Below are 18557 nucleotides of genomic sequence, written 5' to 3'. Positions count from 1 at the left end.
CCTCCGTTTTGTAAGATTGACAGCCACATTGTCAGTCAAGACTACATTTTCCTCTGATTCCTCACATATTTTCAACTTGTGTTTAGAAAAGTCAACAACCTCCAATGTTTGCTTCAAAGTTTCCGTTTGGAGATGTTTTTCAGTTGACAGCTTGTTCTTATTGCTTTTGGAAAAATCCAAGACTTTTTCGCCCGACCGAGGGCCAGACGATGAGCCAACATAACAATTCCTGTTGTAAAGTGTGGCTTCATCATTTGCGCAAGGATTCAGGATGTGTAACTGCGGTGGTTCTTTGCGGGAATCTTTCAGAATGGGCGCTGGAGGGACTGCGGAAGGCATTTTGCTGGCATTTTCAACCCCAGAGACTGCAGTCTTAGTGGTTTGTGACGATTCCCTGGGCTTGTCTGCCTGAGATTGCTGCCTTGCCAGTCGAGGTTTCTGAGAACAAGACATTGTGGTCGAAGCAACTGATGCTATTGGTGATGAGGGAGCTGAAAGGACCGGAGTAATATTTGTTGCAGGGGGGAGTTTCCTTTGCATTGGTTGCGGTATCTTTGATACTGATGAAGTCTGGGGAAGGGTCGTGGCGACATTTGAGGACAGCTTGCTAGGTGAGGCAGTTGTTGACGATGGAAGTGGATGAGATTTATTCACATCAGGATCAGCTGACTTGGACAAGTTTGCTCTTGAAACTACAGATCTCATTTTTTGTTGAGATTGGTCAACAGGTGCATCATACACATGTCCAATCCTAATTTCAGGGATTGAGTTATATTTCTTGGGAGATATTGGCTTGTAGGACTTTGGAGAAGGTGGGTTTGGGGCTGTTGGCACGTCTTTCACCTCTTGATTCATCCAATATGGTCCTCCGTGAGCCACTTTACATGAGTTTACTGTCAGATCGGCAGCTTTCAATGGTGGCTCGTTGTGGCTGTGAAGGTTGTCTGCTGCTCCCACCGTGATCTTTTTCAGTTTATACACTGTGAAATCCACAGGTGCTTCTAATTGTGAGGACAGGGACTCCTGAAACATCTCAGAGAAACTTTCCAAGTTCATGTTCATGATTTTCTCGCCTTTACGTAGGGCTGAGGTGAGATCCTCCGGAGCGTCCGGGAGCCCTGATCTGGTGTGCAGTTGTTCTGTAAACCAAGGGGCCTTTTCTTCCGGGCAGAGGGGGATTTTAAATCCACACAAGATTACCTTTTCCTTTTCTTTCTGAGTCAGAATGTTTGCGACGTTTTCTGTAATGTTACTGAGTGTCTGTAGGTCTTCTGGTGCGGCACAAGCATAAAGGTGTCTACCAGCTCTGTCGGTTAAAAGAGAATAAATAAAGTCTCCATTGGTGTACAAGTAATATCCGCAGTCCCCAGCTTCTGCTGGCCACCAGAGCCCTTGATCCAGCAGCGATAGCCACTGGTGGTACCATTCTGAGTCCTCTAAAAACATTTCATCATCACTGAGCACTGAGGCCACGGCTGATCTGCTTAAATCCACAGCGCCACGAGTTAGATCCACCGGACCTTTTTTGGTGGCAAGTTGTTTCAAAAACTCTGTAGCTGACTTCAAACTAAAGTCATTGACAGTCATATCTTTTAAAGCTGCTGCCTTCTCCGATACATCGTTGAACGTTGTAAGCGACTGACATCGGTTTATTCTGGTCTTTGACTTTTCGCTAGACAGATTTAAACCACTGCCCTGTGTGATCCAGGGTTGGCACTTCCTGCCAAGTTCATCCAAGTGGTCGCAGCTGGTCCACGGCATCTCGTTCCTACAGGTCATGTCAAACAAAACTAGGTTTTCATCCGGTTCCAAGAAACGATTTCTGCTCTCAAAAAGTTGGGCGGCAGGATATTTCCACGGATGTGATGGAATGTTAAAATGACCAATATCCATTTCTTTAGGACTCAGCCATGCGTGACTCTGCCACTGGGGCACACTGCCTACAGCAGTCGAAGGTGCTTGGCATTCCTGGTAGACTTCATGAGCTTGAGTGGCAAGAGCCTCAGCAAGTGCGTAGTCATTGAGCTGCTGCCACAGAAGCGCCTCAATGAGACACTGGTGCTCATAAAGCTCTGGCAGAATCACGCCATGCTCCGTGAAGTTGTACAAAATGTCTTTGTAGCCGTACTCTCCTGCCGTCCCGTATAAAAGACGCTCAATTTCCTCAAGGTAACGCTGGGTGGGGGACACCGTGGGAACTTTCAAAACCTGCGGCGGAACTTCTTCTGAGGGTTTGAGACCCACTGAAACTGTAACAGAAGATGTGACTGCTGCTGTACTTGACGGTGTATCCTCCTTAGTCTTGGGCAACAAAAGATTAAGAAGGCCTTTTTCTGGTTCCCTTTCCTGAGCAGAAGCGCTCTTGTCACTGGGGGCGGTTTTAAAAATACTCGACAACAAACCAGGAGATGTGCTACTCGTGCTGGATGGTTTTGTTTCGCCCTTTATGAGGATGGAAGTTTTTGAGGATGACTCCTCTGTGGAACTGAACAGACCTGAGAGGAAGTCCTTTTGATCTTTTGAATCTTTCTCTCCCACCACATCAGGTGCGGAATGCGTTTCCACTGGTTTTGTTCTCTGAATCTGCGGTCGTCCTTGTCCTGCACGCGATTGTTGCTGTTGCTGCATTGTTTGACGGTTTGCTTGGTCAGCTGATGTTTGCTCCACATTCACAGAAATTTTGTTGAGCAGGCCAGAAAATATCCCACCCGATTCAGATGGGGCTGGACTTTGGCCAGGTTTACCACCCTCAGTTTTGGGTACCTGATGTTCCTGAGGTGCACTCTCACCAGATGCAAGCTTGAGAAAGCCTGAGAGTAAACCTCCACCTTGACTGGATTGATCAGTTGCGGCAGTTTGAGGGCTTTTCCCCAAAGTTTGCTGCTGTACAGACGGTGTTTGGCTTAACAGCCCAGAAAGGAATCCTCCCTGGTTACCAGATGGTCCTACATTTTGCTGAGATTCAGCAGTGTTTGATTTACCGCCCTGTTGAAGGCCCCCATGCGGGGACGTTTGTTGCGGTGTGTTATCTGTGGTTAATTTACTGAACAGCCCTGACAACAACCCGCCCTGTTGTGGCTCGGCCACAGGGGCAGCAGGTTGTTGGGGAATTTGGCTTTGCCTTCGCAGTGGCTGCCTGTTGGAAGGACTCACAGGTCGTTGCTGCTGCTGTTGCTGGATTTGGGTAGGAGGACTTGAGGAAAAGAGTCCAGAGAAGAAACCACCTTGTTGATTAGGAGGTTGCTGGATTGTCTTAGGCCCTGTCATTTGTTGTTTTTGCTGATCTTGTTGACTACCTGGCGACGTATCAGTTGGCGTGGTTCCCACATCTGCAATTTTGCTAAAAAATCCAGTGAGCATCCCTGCTGGACTACTTGGGGTCTGTTGTGGGGGGATTTGGTTTTGCCTGTGTAAGTTTGGTTTGATGCCTGTCTGCTGAGATGGTTGCCGTCCCGGTGTGCCACTTTGTTGCTGGTTCTGTGAATTTTCAGGGGCCGGGTCCTGGCTTCCGATTCCAAAGAGGCCAGAGAGGAAGCCACCTTGCTGAGGGGTCACTGACTGTGGCTGAGATGAGGCAGAGGTAGGTTCTACAATCTTGTTAAAAAGCCCAGACAACAAATTCCCTGACTGTTGATTGGCTGACTGTGCAGCTTGGGTTGTTGAAGTCCCTTTCAGTGGCTGTGATGTTGTCACTGTGGTTGTTAGTGGTAGTTTTTGTTGATGATCTGAGGTAACCACTACTTGCTGGTGCAGCTTATCAGGGGGAGAACTTTCCAATGAACCAGATCTGATTTCTCCTGACGGAACCCATGAATGAGGTGTTCCTTGAGGTAAGTTTTGGTCACTTTCAGCCATTTTAGTCATTTCATTTGTTTTGACCTCCTGACTAGGCTGAGTAACAGAGTCTGTGGCTTTTTTTAAGAGCCCAGATAGCAGTCCACCAATTGGGGGTTGTGCACCTGCAGCTTGCCCTTGACCAGGTACTTGGCCAGATTGTCTTTGTGGCCCTGTTGCTGGTGGCTGATTTGTAGGAGCCGACATATTGTCAGAGGCAAATTTTAAGAATCCAGATAAGAGTCCTGCTGATGGTTCAGCCATAGGGTTCTGTGTTTGAGGTGTAGGTGGAGACGGTGAGGAAAACATCCCTGAAAAGAGTCCTCCTTGTTGAGGCTGACTGCTCCCTCCTTGGCTTTGTTTGGACTCCTCTGTGGGGCCAAGTTTCAACAACCCGGACAAAAACCCTTGAGGCTGTGGTTTTTCTGATAGTGATTCTAGTTGATTCTTAGTTTGGACATTATTCTGACTCTGTGGATTGTTGACTGACAATGTTTCTATCCCACCAGCAGATTCCTCTGATTGCTCAGTGTGTGGTTCAGTTAGGCCACTAGGTTTAATGAGTGTCACACTAGGAGTCACTGGAGCCTTTGCGGGTTCCTTAGCCAGTTCACTTTGAGTCACTTTGAACAGGTTTGAAAACCAGCCTGTTTCAGTGTTTGCTTTTGGGGTGCTTTCAAGTAGTGCCGTGCGGATCGGTGAGGGCGTTCTCAAGGGACTTGGCGATGGACTCCTTGGCTGCACACTGGTGTCCTCCCCAGTGGCAAACTTAAGAAACCCAGAGAGAACCCCTCCCTCTGGTTTTGCTTGGCTTGCGGTGGAAGGATCTTCAGAGCAGAAGAACGGGATCTTGAGCTTGCCGCTTAAAAATGATTCATCTGCCGGTTTGGGGCTTGTTGTGGAGCTTTCAGGAGGATTTGTAGATATCAAACTGGAGAGAGATTTTCTAAAAGGACTGAATAAGCCTGTATCTTCTGGGGTGGTTTCAGGTTTTGGTTCAGGTAACAAGAGAGTTGTTTGCTGAATATCCACAAGTTCACCCGATGATTCTGTCTCTGGAAGAAGCTCTACTGATCCACTTCCTGTGTCTGGAAAGAGGTCAACGGATCCACTCCCAGAATTTGGTCTCGATTGTGCTTGTGAACTATTGTTAGGACTTGGGACTGGGATTGCAGGGTCATTGCTGGTGGCTGATGTACTTTGTTGTTCTGATGCTTGAGGGGAAGGCTCTCTAAATGGGGATGTTTCTCTTGATGGTGGTGTGCTGGAAAACAGCCTCATAGGACTAAGCCTACCCAGCACAGATTCTAAACCAGAAGTGATCTGATTATCACCTTGTGCCTCTGTACTAGTAGAGGTCTGTCTACCTTCAGCTTCCCGAGTAGATTCTGATGTTTGGAAAGGCATCAGAGACTGCAGGGAAAATTTCTTCTCAGTGGGAGGCTCCTGGGAGGCGGGGGGAACGATGGCCACAGGGGGAGACGTGCCACCGCTTTTGGGGATGAAAGAAAGCAGCTTGGAGATGCCAGACTCGGCCAGGGGAAACACTTTGGAGGGTAGCGGGTCAGTGGGCATCACCCCAGAAGTTTCCGTGGCTTCGGGACTATTTTTTGGGATCATGGACAGTAATTTGAAGATACCGGAGTCAGCAGCGGGAGTCTTGGGATGCTCTGAACCCCCGGCTTCAGTGGTGGTTTTGGATCCTGTAATTGTACTGAACAATGACGTCATGACGTTTTTAACACCCGTTTTGTCCTCAGCTTGGATATCCTCGGCTTTGACGTCCTCTGCTTTGACGTCCTCTGCTTTGACGTCCTCGGCTTTGACGTCCTCGGCTTTGACGTCCTCCGCTTTGACGTCCTCCGCTTTGACATCCTCGCTTTTACTGTCTTCAGGCAGCACAACTGGCAGCGGCGGCAGTTTTCGCCTCACTGATTTCTGAGGCGACTCATAGCTGTTGAGCTCCTCCTCTTTCACAGCCAAGTATTGTGAAACAGAGTCAACCAAGCACTTGAGTTCATCCATCGGGTCAATGTAGTCCTCACAGGACTCTTCCTCGGGCAACAAGCTAGGGTCTGGACCCATTCCAGATCCTCCAATGTGAGGTGCATACCTACTAGGGTATTGGTACGACTCATATTCGTATGTGACATCTGCCTCGGTAAACATCAGGTCCTCAAGTTCCTCATCCGATCCGAAGGAGTACTGCATTTCATCGGAATCCACGGATCCAAATTCACTCCTGATCTTGGCCGCTTCCTCCTCACGGAATGCCGCGTAGCTGTCCTCCAACGCAGTCTTGGCCCACAACCTGGTCTTGAAGAGCAGACCTTCCCTGTCCACATGCTGCTGGAGGCGTTTGATGGATGGGATGATGTCAATCTCAGGAGGGGATGGCTCATCCTCAAAGCTGCCGGCTTCCCGGTAAACCAAGCGGACATCCCCAGTGCCGAAATCTAGTGGCCGGTGTGCCTTACTGTCTTCGGGGGAGAGGGCATCGCACTCCACTGTCTGGTAGAACCTACTGCTTCTGGACTCATGCGGTGTTGCCGCATCTGTGAGGCGGTAGATTATGCTCTTGTCCTCGTCTTCCCAAATCTTTTGCTCCTGGTCCAAGTAGTCATCCAGGACTCCCGAGTCGGGCACTTTGTACTTGCCTTCCCAGTCCTCTACGCCCATGCCTGAGTCCACCGGGACTATTCTTACGCTGTGCCTGCTGCTTGACCGCCTGGGTGCGAATGCAAAGGAAAAGAAAAAGTGCGACAGCGATGAAAGATGACGCAAAGAAGAGAAAAAGTGTTAACATGGAAGACAGAAAAGAAAGCACCGAATGAGGAACAAAAACAGTCATGTTAGTTCATCTTTACCTGGAACTCCGTAGGTTTGGGTGGTCCATCTCGAAGCTGTGCAACGAGTCAGAGTCCCGCAAGAGCTGCTGGTGCTGGACCCGGCCCCCGATGGGGTACTGGTGGGCCGATGAGTTGGTCTGTGAGGCATTGTGGTAGCGTGGAGGCAGCACTCGGACACCCGCTTCGCTGTCATGGTCATCCATTGCACTGTCATGGTCGTCAAAAGCTGCGACAAAGACAACAACAAGGTACATAGCACTTTTGTAAAAAAGTCACAATCGCCGTCACGTTCTTTCTTTAGAATAATATTTTATTTTATTTTCAAACGTGCTTTTTGTTGTGTGTGTTTTTTTTTGTCTGATAAAGTTTGCATGCATGCAGGATGCAGACTACTGAGACATGGAAGTCAATTTAGAGCAATGCTTCTCTCTGGTGGTGAAAATGTGTATTGCAACTGACACATTTTGTAACCTTGCTTTGAACCAATAATTTGAATTGCATGAAGCCAAAATCCAAGCTTGAATTGAACTGATTGAAATCCTAATCCTTGTTAAAACACAAACCCTGGTTTGAAGCCCTAATTTGAATTATCTGTACGTACTTTGCTGGTCAGTCCATCCAAAATAAGTCCAGTTGCCTGGTGGCCAGCAAGCGGGAAAACCACAAGAACAAGAAAAGTCACTCAGGGAAATAAAGACCACTGATGATGATGATGATGATGATGATGATGATGATGATGATGATGATGATGATGATGATGATGATGATGATGACCAAGAAGATATGATGATGATAGTGATGCTTTTTCTTTGTTTTTTTGGAAAGTTTTCTCCAAAAACGGAGCAAGGGAAGAAGAAGATCCACAGGAAGTTTATTCTGTATATTCACCTTATGGAGACGGTGCTGAACTTCCTTTTCACATGAGCATAACCAAACCTTATTTGAAACCTTAACTCTACCTTTAAAACCTAATCAAGCCCTAATTTCAAACTCGAGCCCTTCTTTCAAATCCTAACCTTGTTTTGAAACCCTAACTTGAACCCTTATTTAAAACCCCAATCTTAGTTTGAAACCCTCACCATAAAGCCCTAATTTGAAAGCCAAAGCAGGCTTCAAACCCAAATCCTAAAATCAAAATAATCATCAGACACCAACCAACATCAACATGTAAACAATGCATGCATAACTGATGATGTTTCTAATAAATTGACACTCATGCAAGCATGAATTGCACTGGATCACATGAGGCGGTGTGCCTAATGAAGTGGCCGGCGAGCGTGCATGAATTCTGAATATGAGTGTGGAAATTGGCTACTCACAGCACTGCGATGGCACGGACGCCAACCGTCCCCTGTGAATGGTGTCGTCATGCGGCGCAAACTGACACAAAAAGTCAGAACTCATATTCATGCTTTTCAATACGGTGATCATATTGATAACTGCAATGAGCAGCGTCTGCCTGCAGGTGTCAGCAGAATGCACGGAAAGGAAAAGTCAACTCACGTCCTGCTCGTCAATGTTCATGTTGTTAATGCGATCCAGTTTGCGAGTCCAATATTGAGCTTCGTCCTCTGGAATGTCTGCAACACAAAACCGACAACAAATATGAACATTATCTTTCGACATTATAATATACAGCGTCATGCAACAAGACTATGTACTGTGCAAATACTGTAATACTGTACAACTCACTCACTAAGCCCCAATTTGAAATCGTAAAACCTTGCTTGAAATTGTAACTTGAAAACCTAACCCAGGTTTGGAACCCAAATTTCAAACCCTCATTTGTGACCTTACTTTGAAGCAGTAACCCTTGTTTAAAAACCCCAACCTGGAAACACAACCCTCATTTGAAACCCTACTTTGAAACCTTGTCTTGAAGCCCTGATTTGAAACCCTACACCTGGCCTGAAACACAAACCGGAAACCCAAATCTTTGTTTAAAATCCCAACTTAATTTTTTTACGCCAAACCTGCCTTGGAACCTTAATTTGAAACCCCAACCCAGGTTTTAAACCTTCAATCAAAACCCTAACATTGACTTGAAATCCCAATTTGAAACCCTAACCCAAGCGCAAAACCCACATTTAGAAGCCTGACTTTGGCTTGAAACCCCATCAAATTGGAAGGTCAAACGTGTCTTGAAAGCTAAATGTAAGACTCTAACCAAGGCTTGAATTTGTTTTGTGTGCTGCGTGCGTTAGACGGCTGAAATGGTTCTTTGAATATGTCAGGTTGTCGAGCTGTGCGTTAGCAAAACTGACCAAAAGGCATCTCGAAGCGCGCGTCCAGCAACACTTGATGCGAAGTCGGTTTGGTGGTACCGAAGATCTCGTCTTCCCTCATCAGAACCTCCGAGTCCAGGCAAGTCCATTCTCCAGGACCCTCCTGTAACACACGTAACGCATTAGAGGACCGTGTGTGTGTGTGTGTGTGTGTGTGTACGCGAGTGCGCCTGTTTGTGTTACCTCGTTGGACTGTCGAATGGCGCCAAGCGGCAGGAGCGCCGTGCCTATCAAAGTGTCCCAAATTAAGCCCTTGTTCCATAATTCTGCCACCAGGCCGGAATCCTGATGACTGATCTCACTACACAACAAACACAAAAATGAATACGGCGGGTACCTCCACATACAAAACAAAAGCGTTCATGATAACATTCTAATTAAAGACTTTTATGAACATACTGTATAGTGTTCAAATGGGGGAAATACCTTATTTAAGAGGCTTTTAATTCATGAAAAAGAAGGCTGGTTAAGCAAAATAATAACATTTTAGGGTGTGAAAAATTAACCCTTTCACAGATAGTGAGTGGCTACGACAGTGGACAGCTATTAGAACGTTGTGTTCTCCTATATAGATGAATCTTTTTGCCAGTTTGCTATTAGCCACTCCAGTGGACACTCGTGTAGTCTTGACATACACTGCCATCCAGTGGTCAACGTTTGTAAGTGCAAAAAAAAAAAAGAAGACCAACAAGATGGCCGACAGAATTTCAGATGTGACACACAAGGAAGGAATATAAGGGTCATTGCAAGTAAAAAATATATTGGGACATCAAGCAACAATAGTAATATAATTGTTCAAATATCCAAGTATTGATTTTGTCATTTGAGGAAATTGCGATTGATCATGAGCTCACTAAATTGGACTTTGGACATCATTAGCTGTATTGTGACTACAACTTAGTGTTTCTGTAACTTTGTTGCTTTTGAAAATACTTTATCTGTAGTCATTGTTTTGTCTTTAAATCATCATTGTAATTTTTATTGTAGCAATATTTTATGGGTCTTAGTCCTCATATGAGAATAAGGATCCTGGTCCTTATGTTTCGTAGGTCAGGAGCGGAACATGCTAGCAAAACCTACAGGATAGTCGACCATGTACCATCTGACTCAAGTGGGGATGACGACAGCGGCAAAAAAAGAAAATTACTGTCTGTACTTCATAAAAAGTTCTTTTTTTTTTGGGTAAATGTTTCTGCAATACATGTTTGAAATATATGAATAATATGTGAACACAATGTTAAAAATCAAACAGACATTTTTTATAGAGTTTACATTATTTTTTTGTTATTCTTTTCTTACAAAAATATTTCATCAATTGCTCAAATGCACGTTATCCACCCTAGTGGACATGTCACCAACTCCTTGAAACATGTATGTTTCTTTTTTCTTTTTTTTTTATGAAGGTGATCCGTGTTAGAAACATCATTTTTGTCATCAAATGTATTATTTTGAGGAAGAGAAGCATCATTTTTATGCCAAAATATAACTTTTTATTCATTGGTGTTGAATTTGGTTGCCCAAAATACAATTTGAGGTTTGAAGACAGAAGCAGCATCCAGGCGCTCTCCTCCTCATTTGCATATTCATGATGTTCATGCCGTCTAACTTTGGTTGTCAGTCATCACAGCTGGTGTGTGTGCGCGTGTGCGCGTACACACAAGACGCGTGCACATTTCCCTGCCTTTTTTGGTGTTTGATTGACACGTGTCATTTGGAGACGGCCACTCACAAAAACAGCCCCCGCCAACCGCCGCCCACCCGCCGCTAATGACACAAGGGGCGCTAATTAGCATGTTAGCGCCACTCAGCCACGGGGGTCCTCGGAGCACAACCACTGGCGTCGCGCCTCGTCAACTTCAATGGGAAGTTGTTTCGACAAGAATCAAAATTAGCTGCTTCCGTTAGCATTTAGCATCCGTTTTCTACTCACAACATGAAGTCTTGCTCCCAGCACGGCTGGTTGCCGCGTACCGCGATGGTCGTGCTCTTCACATTCTGAATCTTTAGTGTCACGTAGGCGTTGAACTTATCTGTAAAGACAAAAGATGTCACAAAAACACTTTTTAAAAATGAAAGATCTGATTTTCCTAAGAGCAAGTGTCGTAAACATGGCCCAGGCTGGGCTGGAATTTTACTGCTCGAGTGCCGACTAGAACGAGCAGAAGAGATCGTGTCCAGTTCAGTCAACTTAGAACGTTTAATAAACAACAGACATGGAAGGAAGAGCAGACAGAGATGTGCACAGATTAAAATTTCCTACCCGTTCCGAGCACACTCCGCCAAGTCCTTAATATGATTTTCCCTAGTTTACTCCAATGTTGCTGCTCTAAAGGAGAGGGGTATACACAGCAGCAACCTTCAAGGATAGGAGTCATTATGCAGATAATAATACAGACGTGTCTTTCTTTGGCGCTGAAGGTTTCAACAGTCAAAGTTCAACAGTTCATCCGCAAAGTGTTTCAGCCACTCTCCTGTCCTGCAGCTGCAAGAGCATAAGTCATGTTTTGCAACACTATACGAGTACATATGGGATAACTTATGTACATTTATTCTAACAGATCATATTTGTTTTGTTCTTTTTAAACATGTTTACTACATCATGTGTTGTTTTTGTGTCCGAAGACCATAATTCTACTGCTTGAGGACCGACTAGAATGAGAAGACATCGTTGTTGTCTTTTGTCTTTTAAGCAAGTTCCCTACTTTATACTTTATGTTGGGTAAATAAAAGCAGGCTTTTTTGCCAAACACACAAAAGAGCATGAGCTACTTTTCTGGGGAATTTGTTTAAGACTTGCAGTTATAGCGAATTGGACGCTATGGCTAAACATAGCTATTCCTAAATTTATTCTGAATGTTGACAATGCAAAATTTTGTGCTAACAATGGATGATCAGCTCCCTGCTGAACCACAAATCTCCTGCTCCAGTGTTGACTAAACCTATGAGATTATTTTTTAGATGATTTAGTTGCACTGCATTAATTGTGTGTCTCCAAGGACCAGAATTCTACTACTCGAGCGCCGAAGAGACAATTTCCCTGTTGTGTTTTCACTGCGCGGGATTCTTGTAACATGTAGAATAAAATGTTAAAGGTTAGTGACAGGCGGGTGAAAGATTTCATGGCGAATCATCCATCATTCACTTCGCCATTTACACAATCGTGACATGCTGTTTATTTTTTCCCCTGTTTATATATTTTGCTAATCACTTTCCTTCAATGAGCAGCAGGACATATCCCAGCATGCAGTAGGCCTCTCTAGGGGGGGGGGGGGGCTGGGGGGGGAGCAACGTGCGTCATTTATAATTAAGAGTGGACCACTTATGAAAATAAATAAGTTATATTTTGGTCACACATGGTTGTGTGCAGCGCGGCCCGCCGAGATGACATTTCGTCGGCGCTCGGTGGGTAGCGAATGCTCTTATTACCAGTGAAGGGAGCATTTGGGAATGCGGGAGAGAATCTTCAGATGAGTTCATATTGACTGGATGTAAATGAGTTCTTTAGTGCAAAACCAAATGGCCAACATGACCCCAAAAGGGCTGCTTAAAACCAAAATGGCGTTCTTCCCTTTTTGTTTTGACTTTCTGGTTGATAGATGCCGACCAAATGTCATGTTAGAACATTTAACTGGCTTCGGGGGCTGAATTTTCTAAACATTCAAAGGATCCCTCAAAATCTGACCCTAAAATGGCTGCTTAAAGTGGAAGTCTTTTCTTGACAATAATATGTTATACGTGACCTCACTAATCTAAACATGACATTCTGATTAATATTACATTTGTGGAATATGAGTTAGGAAGCAAAATCCAGCCGTTTTTAGCCATCTCAACGGGCGGCCATTTTCCCACTTGCTGTCGACTGAAGATGACATCACAGTTGCTCAGGGCTCTGTCAACGACCAATCACAGCTCACCTGTTTTCTGCAGCTGCGCTGTGATTGGTTGCCACCTGAGCAACTGTGACGTCATCTTCAGTCGACGGCAAAATGGCCGCCCCCTGAGACGGATAAAAACAGCTGGATTTTGCTGCTTAGTTCACATTCCACTAACACAATATTAACCAGAATACCGCATTTAGACGAGTGGGCCTGCATAGAACATATTATTGTCAAAAAGTAAATAAATTGCTTTAACCTTTAAAACCAAAACTGTACTTTTACTCTGTGTTTCCAATACGGTTTATTCAGACTTTTTGGGGGGTCTGCTTATAATAGACAGGCCTAACAAATAATAATGTTCCTAAATTCAACCAACTTTGTGAGCTTAATTTTCAAAACATTTAAAGGACCACTGTAACTTACAAAATGTACACTATGATGGAATCTTAAAACCAAAATGTAAGACTACCTGTGAATTTTTTCATGGCTTCTTGCAACTTCTACTCATTGACATATTTGCCAAATGTTATGTAGTTAAGTTCAACTGCCTTTGGAGGCTGAATTAAAAAAAAAAACTCAAAGAACCCATAAAAATGACCACATTTACTGTAAAATGGGCGCTTCAAACCAAAATGGCCGACTTCCTGTCTTTATGAACATGGCTTCTTGAGACATTTTTGTGGGTCTACTTGTGATAAAAAATGGGCTCTTTGCACAAATCGACTACTTCCTGAACTTAGTACCACTGCTTCATTTTCTGTCTTTCATGATTGGACAAACGGATGAATCCAGATGTGCCTGACCTCAGTAACCACGGCGACAATGGCCAGACACACCTGGATTCATCAGTTTGTCCAATCATGAAAGACAGGAATTGAAGGAGTGGTATTGAGTTCAGGAAGTAGTGGATTTGTGCAAAGAAACCATTTCATGTTACCAAAGTCTTTGAGGGTTGAGTTACCCCCCCAAAAAAACAAAAAAAAAACAAAGGACCCTGGAAATGACCACATTTACACAAAAATGGCTGCTTTACACCAATGTGGCTCACTTCCTGTGTCTTTTCGAGCATGCCTTCTTGAGACATTTTTGTGGGTCTACTCATGATAGATAAGTGTATCAAATCTCTGGGCTGAATTTTCAAAAAACACTCTTGGAGGAGTTCAACTTTGAAGGACAAATGACAACATTGGCACTAAAATGGCCATTTCAAACCAAAATGGTTGACTTCCTGTATCTTTTTGGGCATGGCGTTTTGAGATTTTTTTTTTAGTTCTTTGTAGTTTTTTTGTAGTGCTCATGAAAGTCTGCCAAATGGGTCTGCCAAATTTCATTTCATTGTGTGAAAGTCTCAGAAAACAATAATGTACCTCAATTGAAGAGTTCAAGTGTCATTATTGTAAAACTCAGCTGAGATTTCATGGAAAGGATTAACGAGCAACGTCCAGAGTGAACACAGACAAAAATCAAAAATGATTGCCAGACTCATTTAGGGAGTGACACATTTTCCAGGCCAATCATCTCCAGGGACATCCCGTCCCGCCTCTGGGATTTGAGCGTCCGCTCCCCCCCGGGTGACCAAACATATCGCTTATTAGCAAAAATCAGATCAAGTTTGCCAAAGTGGAACAGCAGACTGGAACGCCTCTTTTTCTTCTGTCACGTCTGACCCAACTGCAAAGCATTTTGAGCGAGCGGGCAGAACCAATACCCAAGTCTCTAAAGGACAATTCACAATTCTACCGATCAAGCGCCAACGACAACCGGCTAGAAGAGTTCTACAGAAACGATGGAGACAAAAATGACTCTCAATTGCTACTTATCCTGCCAACACGCATGAGCAAACGCAGTCTACCAGAAATGGTCATTTTCTCGCAATTCTTTCAACAAAAAAAATTCTGGTGACGTTTGAAACGAACCACCTTGAGTCACATGCCAAATTAAAACCCTTGGTTAAGGTCAGCGTATGTGGTGACATTATGGTTAGACAAAGCTAATCAGAATTTGACTCTTACCAATTTTGTCAGATGGCGCGGAACTGGATCAGCGTCAGCTATGTGCAAATGAGCCTTGAATGTTCTATTGCCGTCTTAAAGACCTCCTGGGCCAACGATGCTACCGCCCGAGTACCGACAACTAGAACTATAAAAGATCAAGGTTCTCTTCCTGCAAAGAAAGATGAAAGAGGAAACAAACATGAAGAGCTCTCACCTGGAGGCCCGTGAAGTTTGGCTTTCTTCACTGTGGAGAAGGAAAAAAAAAAGGGAGGGGGGGGGGGGCAAACGTTAACATCAAGTTACTGTTAAAATGTTGTCAAACCAACATGATCGTTGTGAGACCAAACTTAACTTGTGGCTTCCTAACCAACGGCATCTTTGTGCAAATGTGAAATGACATTTAACGTGGAAAAAGCTCATTGGCAATTAAAGCTAAAGCGGTTATCTCACTTGAGGTTTCCATGCAAATCCACTTGGACATTTATTCAATCATGGCCGAAAAGTAAAGAACATGCTGAGAAAACCAAGGAGGAGCAGAGGCGGCAAATCCAGATCCAGAAAGTAAAAACCCTGCCACGGTTTGGCTTTAGCCCTTATCGCTAATTGTTTCAGTTGTTGTGCTAGCTAGTGTTAGAGTAGACAATTTATGTATTCTACTCTTTGCGTGTTCAATTAACTGAATGTTGAGATTCTGGTGAAGAAGTCCCTTTGCAAAGGTATCATTATAACAGAAGCTTCTGATCACACAAAATGAAGACACTCAAACCGTGTTCCGTTCAGATTGTGTGTCCCTCCTTCTCCTGCACACCGTTTTTTATTGAAAAGTCCCTCCCCTCCCATGAGCACAAAAAGGCAGAAGTTCCCAGGAATACAAATCAGATTAGACCTAAACAATAATAAATCAGCCTGTCCTTGGACTCGACCGACTGAGACCGGTAATAGGCTATACTCCCTTTTAGATAATAGTGGAAAAGAAACTTGTTGCCCTTCTTTTCTCAGACGAGAGAGACAGATAAGAATACAATAGACAATACTATTCATTGAGCTACACAGCTATAACTAAATCCAAAACGGCTAAAATATAAATTGAAACTGAAAAACAATGTTAATAATTCAACACTAGCTAGCTCCCATGGTGCTTGTTTACCTGCTAGGGAACTAGCTAGATGGCTAAGACAAACTGTGGCAGGCTTTTTACTTTCTGGATCTGGATTTGCCGCCTCTGAGCAAGGGTGTCCTTGTATGTCTGGTTGTTTACGATTCTTTTCCAATCCCAAATGACGCATTACACTTGTACTTCTCGTTGGCACGCAACCATTAGCTGCATCTAATCTAATATAATATACAAATTGTAATCTAATCCATAGTATTTATTTTTATAGTGCGCATTATTATTATCATTTGGGAGCCCTGAGTGGCCTGGTGATGGAGTAGTGAGAAATGGGTTTTGGCAAGCTGGGTAGGAAGGATGGACAAATTGGTAGGCTAGGTCGCAACAGTAGCTAATAGTAGCTAAAGTAGCTAGGTAGGCAAGATCAGTATGTAGACAGGAAAGTTGGTCGTTGGTAGCTCGGTATGGTCAGTTCATCAGTAGGAAATTGTTCAACTGAAATTAAGGTCAGTTGGTAGATGTTAGTGGGTCGGTAAGTGGCCAGGTAAGTAAGCAAATCAATCGTTTGTAGGTGGAGTCTGTGGCAATGCCTACTGGCGGCAGCCATCAAAGTTGAGTCAGACATCTCGTGGGGAATCAAAGGTCAGCGTGGCTTTGGGCCACGGCGAGATTAGATGGCGGTAGAAGCGGGTCACAAGTGCGCACGTGCTTGCGATTGTGTGACAGCGGGGCCAGCGTTTGCAAAACGGATAATCCTGGCAGGATAATGCCTTAAGCGCCGCGCTGAAGCTAACGGGCAAGCTAACCAGCATGCTAACAGGCGGACTGCATTAAACCGCAGGACCATTTGGCAAAAGTCGACACGGACCCTCTAAGCTTTGAAAAAAGGGGTTTCAGGTGGCGGCGTGGTGCCGTCACTTGCCCACGTTGCAGGTTGGCGTGGGTTCGCTTCCCCGCCTGGGAGACTGTTTTTGTATGTATGTTTGTGTGAGTGAGTGAAAAAAATAAAAGCTTTGAAAAAAAAAAAAAAAAAGAGGGAATAACCGTAATCTGATCATGAGATGAGTCATGCATGGGATTAAATGGCCAGAGAATTATGATGTCATATTCTTTAATGCGCGCACGCTATGCTAAGCAAGTCATGCAAAGATTGGGTTTTAGAAAAGATAGAAAGACAACATTTGATGGTGGGTTTTTGACATCTGCTTACTGGTTGGTCGCCACTAAAATATCCACTTTTTCTTTTTTTATTATCAAGTGTCCTGACCGAAGGTCAGACTGGCAGGAATTGATTTTTAGCATCATCATCTTTTTGGAAACCAGCTGTCACGAACACCCTCAAGACCCCTTCGTGGTCGTCTGCAAAACGGGGCGCTGGAATGACATCACTGATGACTTTGATGATCAGGAAGTGGCATTATCATGAGAGGACCGGCCCACGTGAGCTCAACATTCCAACACACACACACACGCGCACACACACACACACACACACACACACACACACACACACACACACACACACACACACACACACACACACACACACACACACGCACACACACGCACACACACACAACAGCAGATGGCCAAAGGGATTACCCGCTCACCCTGTCCCACCGCGCATGAAGCTTACTTCCTTGTTTATTTGATGCTGCTGTGACCTCACTTCCTGTTCTCACCTGCCCCTTCATGGTGGTCACTTCCTATTCTCACCTGCCACTTCCTGTTTTTTTTTTTGTTTTTTTTTAGATTCTTCTGTAGCTTTAAGCAAAAAATGTCATGCATACTTCATTTTTAGTTTACTGTAAACCTAATTTTTTTGAAGTCGAGCCTGACTCAATGCTACTGGTTCCAAACTGATCAACAAGGGAACAAATCAACGTTTTGATCAACAAAGACTATTGGGAAGGCGAACGTTTGCATCATTCAATAACTTGATAATCCACACAACGAGATATGTGACAAAAGACCAATTTGATTATCTGCGTCCTATTGCATTCTGGGAACGGGAATGAGTCGACCTCGGCGTCATCCGTCAGGCCTTTTTTTCTTTTCGGGTTTAAGTGTATGTGAAAAGTGAATGTTGTAAATTGTCTCGAAAAGAAAAATGAACAAATAAAAACAAAAAAGCAGATCTGAGAAGCCGGCGGAAGATAAAGTGTTAAAATGTTGTTCGTCTGGTTTGTCAACATTGGCTAGTTTTGTCTGGAAACATTTGACACGTCTAAAGCAAGCTATCAATGTCTATCAGACGTCCACTGATGTACAATACGCCATTTTATTGATCCAAAACCGGACCCAGCTGCGGTCTCGGCCCCGAACAGACCAATCTTGCAGCGAACCTGCCTCGGGCATCAATCACGTCAAACTGACAAACGAGAGTCCACAGATGAGATGACGAGGCCACAACAACAACAAACAAAACCCGCCGCCGGCTCACTCTGATGTTGTGGACCATTTGAAAAACTTTAGAACCTCAAAAAAGGGGCAATTTTTTGACATAGGAAATTATTGTCACATTCATTCCCTACATGCTAATTATGTTAGCAAGCGTTTAAAATATGTCTGGTGTTTACGCGTCAATGAAAGCACACGTTTCTTTG

At 44.3% G+C, this 18557-nt stretch overlaps 1 protein-coding gene across 2 annotated transcripts in view; it reads right to left on the bottom strand.

Annotated features, from left to right (window-relative positions):
• LOC147173210 (protein unc-13 homolog B-like) overlaps positions 1-18557 on the bottom strand; it is a 74605-nt gene that overhangs the window by 55432 nt on the left and 616 nt on the right. The window contains exons 2-10 of one of the 2 annotated variants that reach the window (XM_086076130.1): positions 15055-15084; positions 10899-10998; positions 9152-9269; positions 8948-9071; positions 8187-8263; positions 8003-8063; positions 6702-6909; positions 5647-6562; positions 46-5589 (exon numbers count right to left, since the gene is read on the bottom strand). In XM_086076130.1, coding sequence (XP_085932256.1) covers positions 46-5589; positions 5647-6562; positions 6702-6909; positions 8003-8063; positions 8187-8263; positions 8948-9071; positions 9152-9269; positions 10899-10998; positions 15055-15084 — 7178 coding nt within the window. Of the gene's footprint in view, positions 1-45; positions 5590-5646; positions 6563-6701; positions 6910-7284; positions 7321-8002; positions 8064-8186; positions 8264-8947; positions 9072-9151; positions 9270-10898; positions 10999-15054; positions 15085-18557 lie in introns of both variants that reach the window. The other variant, XM_086076131.1, reaches the window with a different exon arrangement.

Source organism: Leptonotus elevatus, chromosome 5 (assembly GCF_054856555.1).
Source record: "Leptonotus elevatus isolate MCC_2025b chromosome 5, RoL_Lele_1.0, whole genome shotgun sequence".
Classification (NCBI taxonomy): Eukaryota; Metazoa; Chordata; class Actinopteri; order Syngnathiformes; family Syngnathidae; genus Leptonotus; species Leptonotus elevatus.
This window is presented reverse-complemented; position numbering and strand designations above follow the sequence as displayed.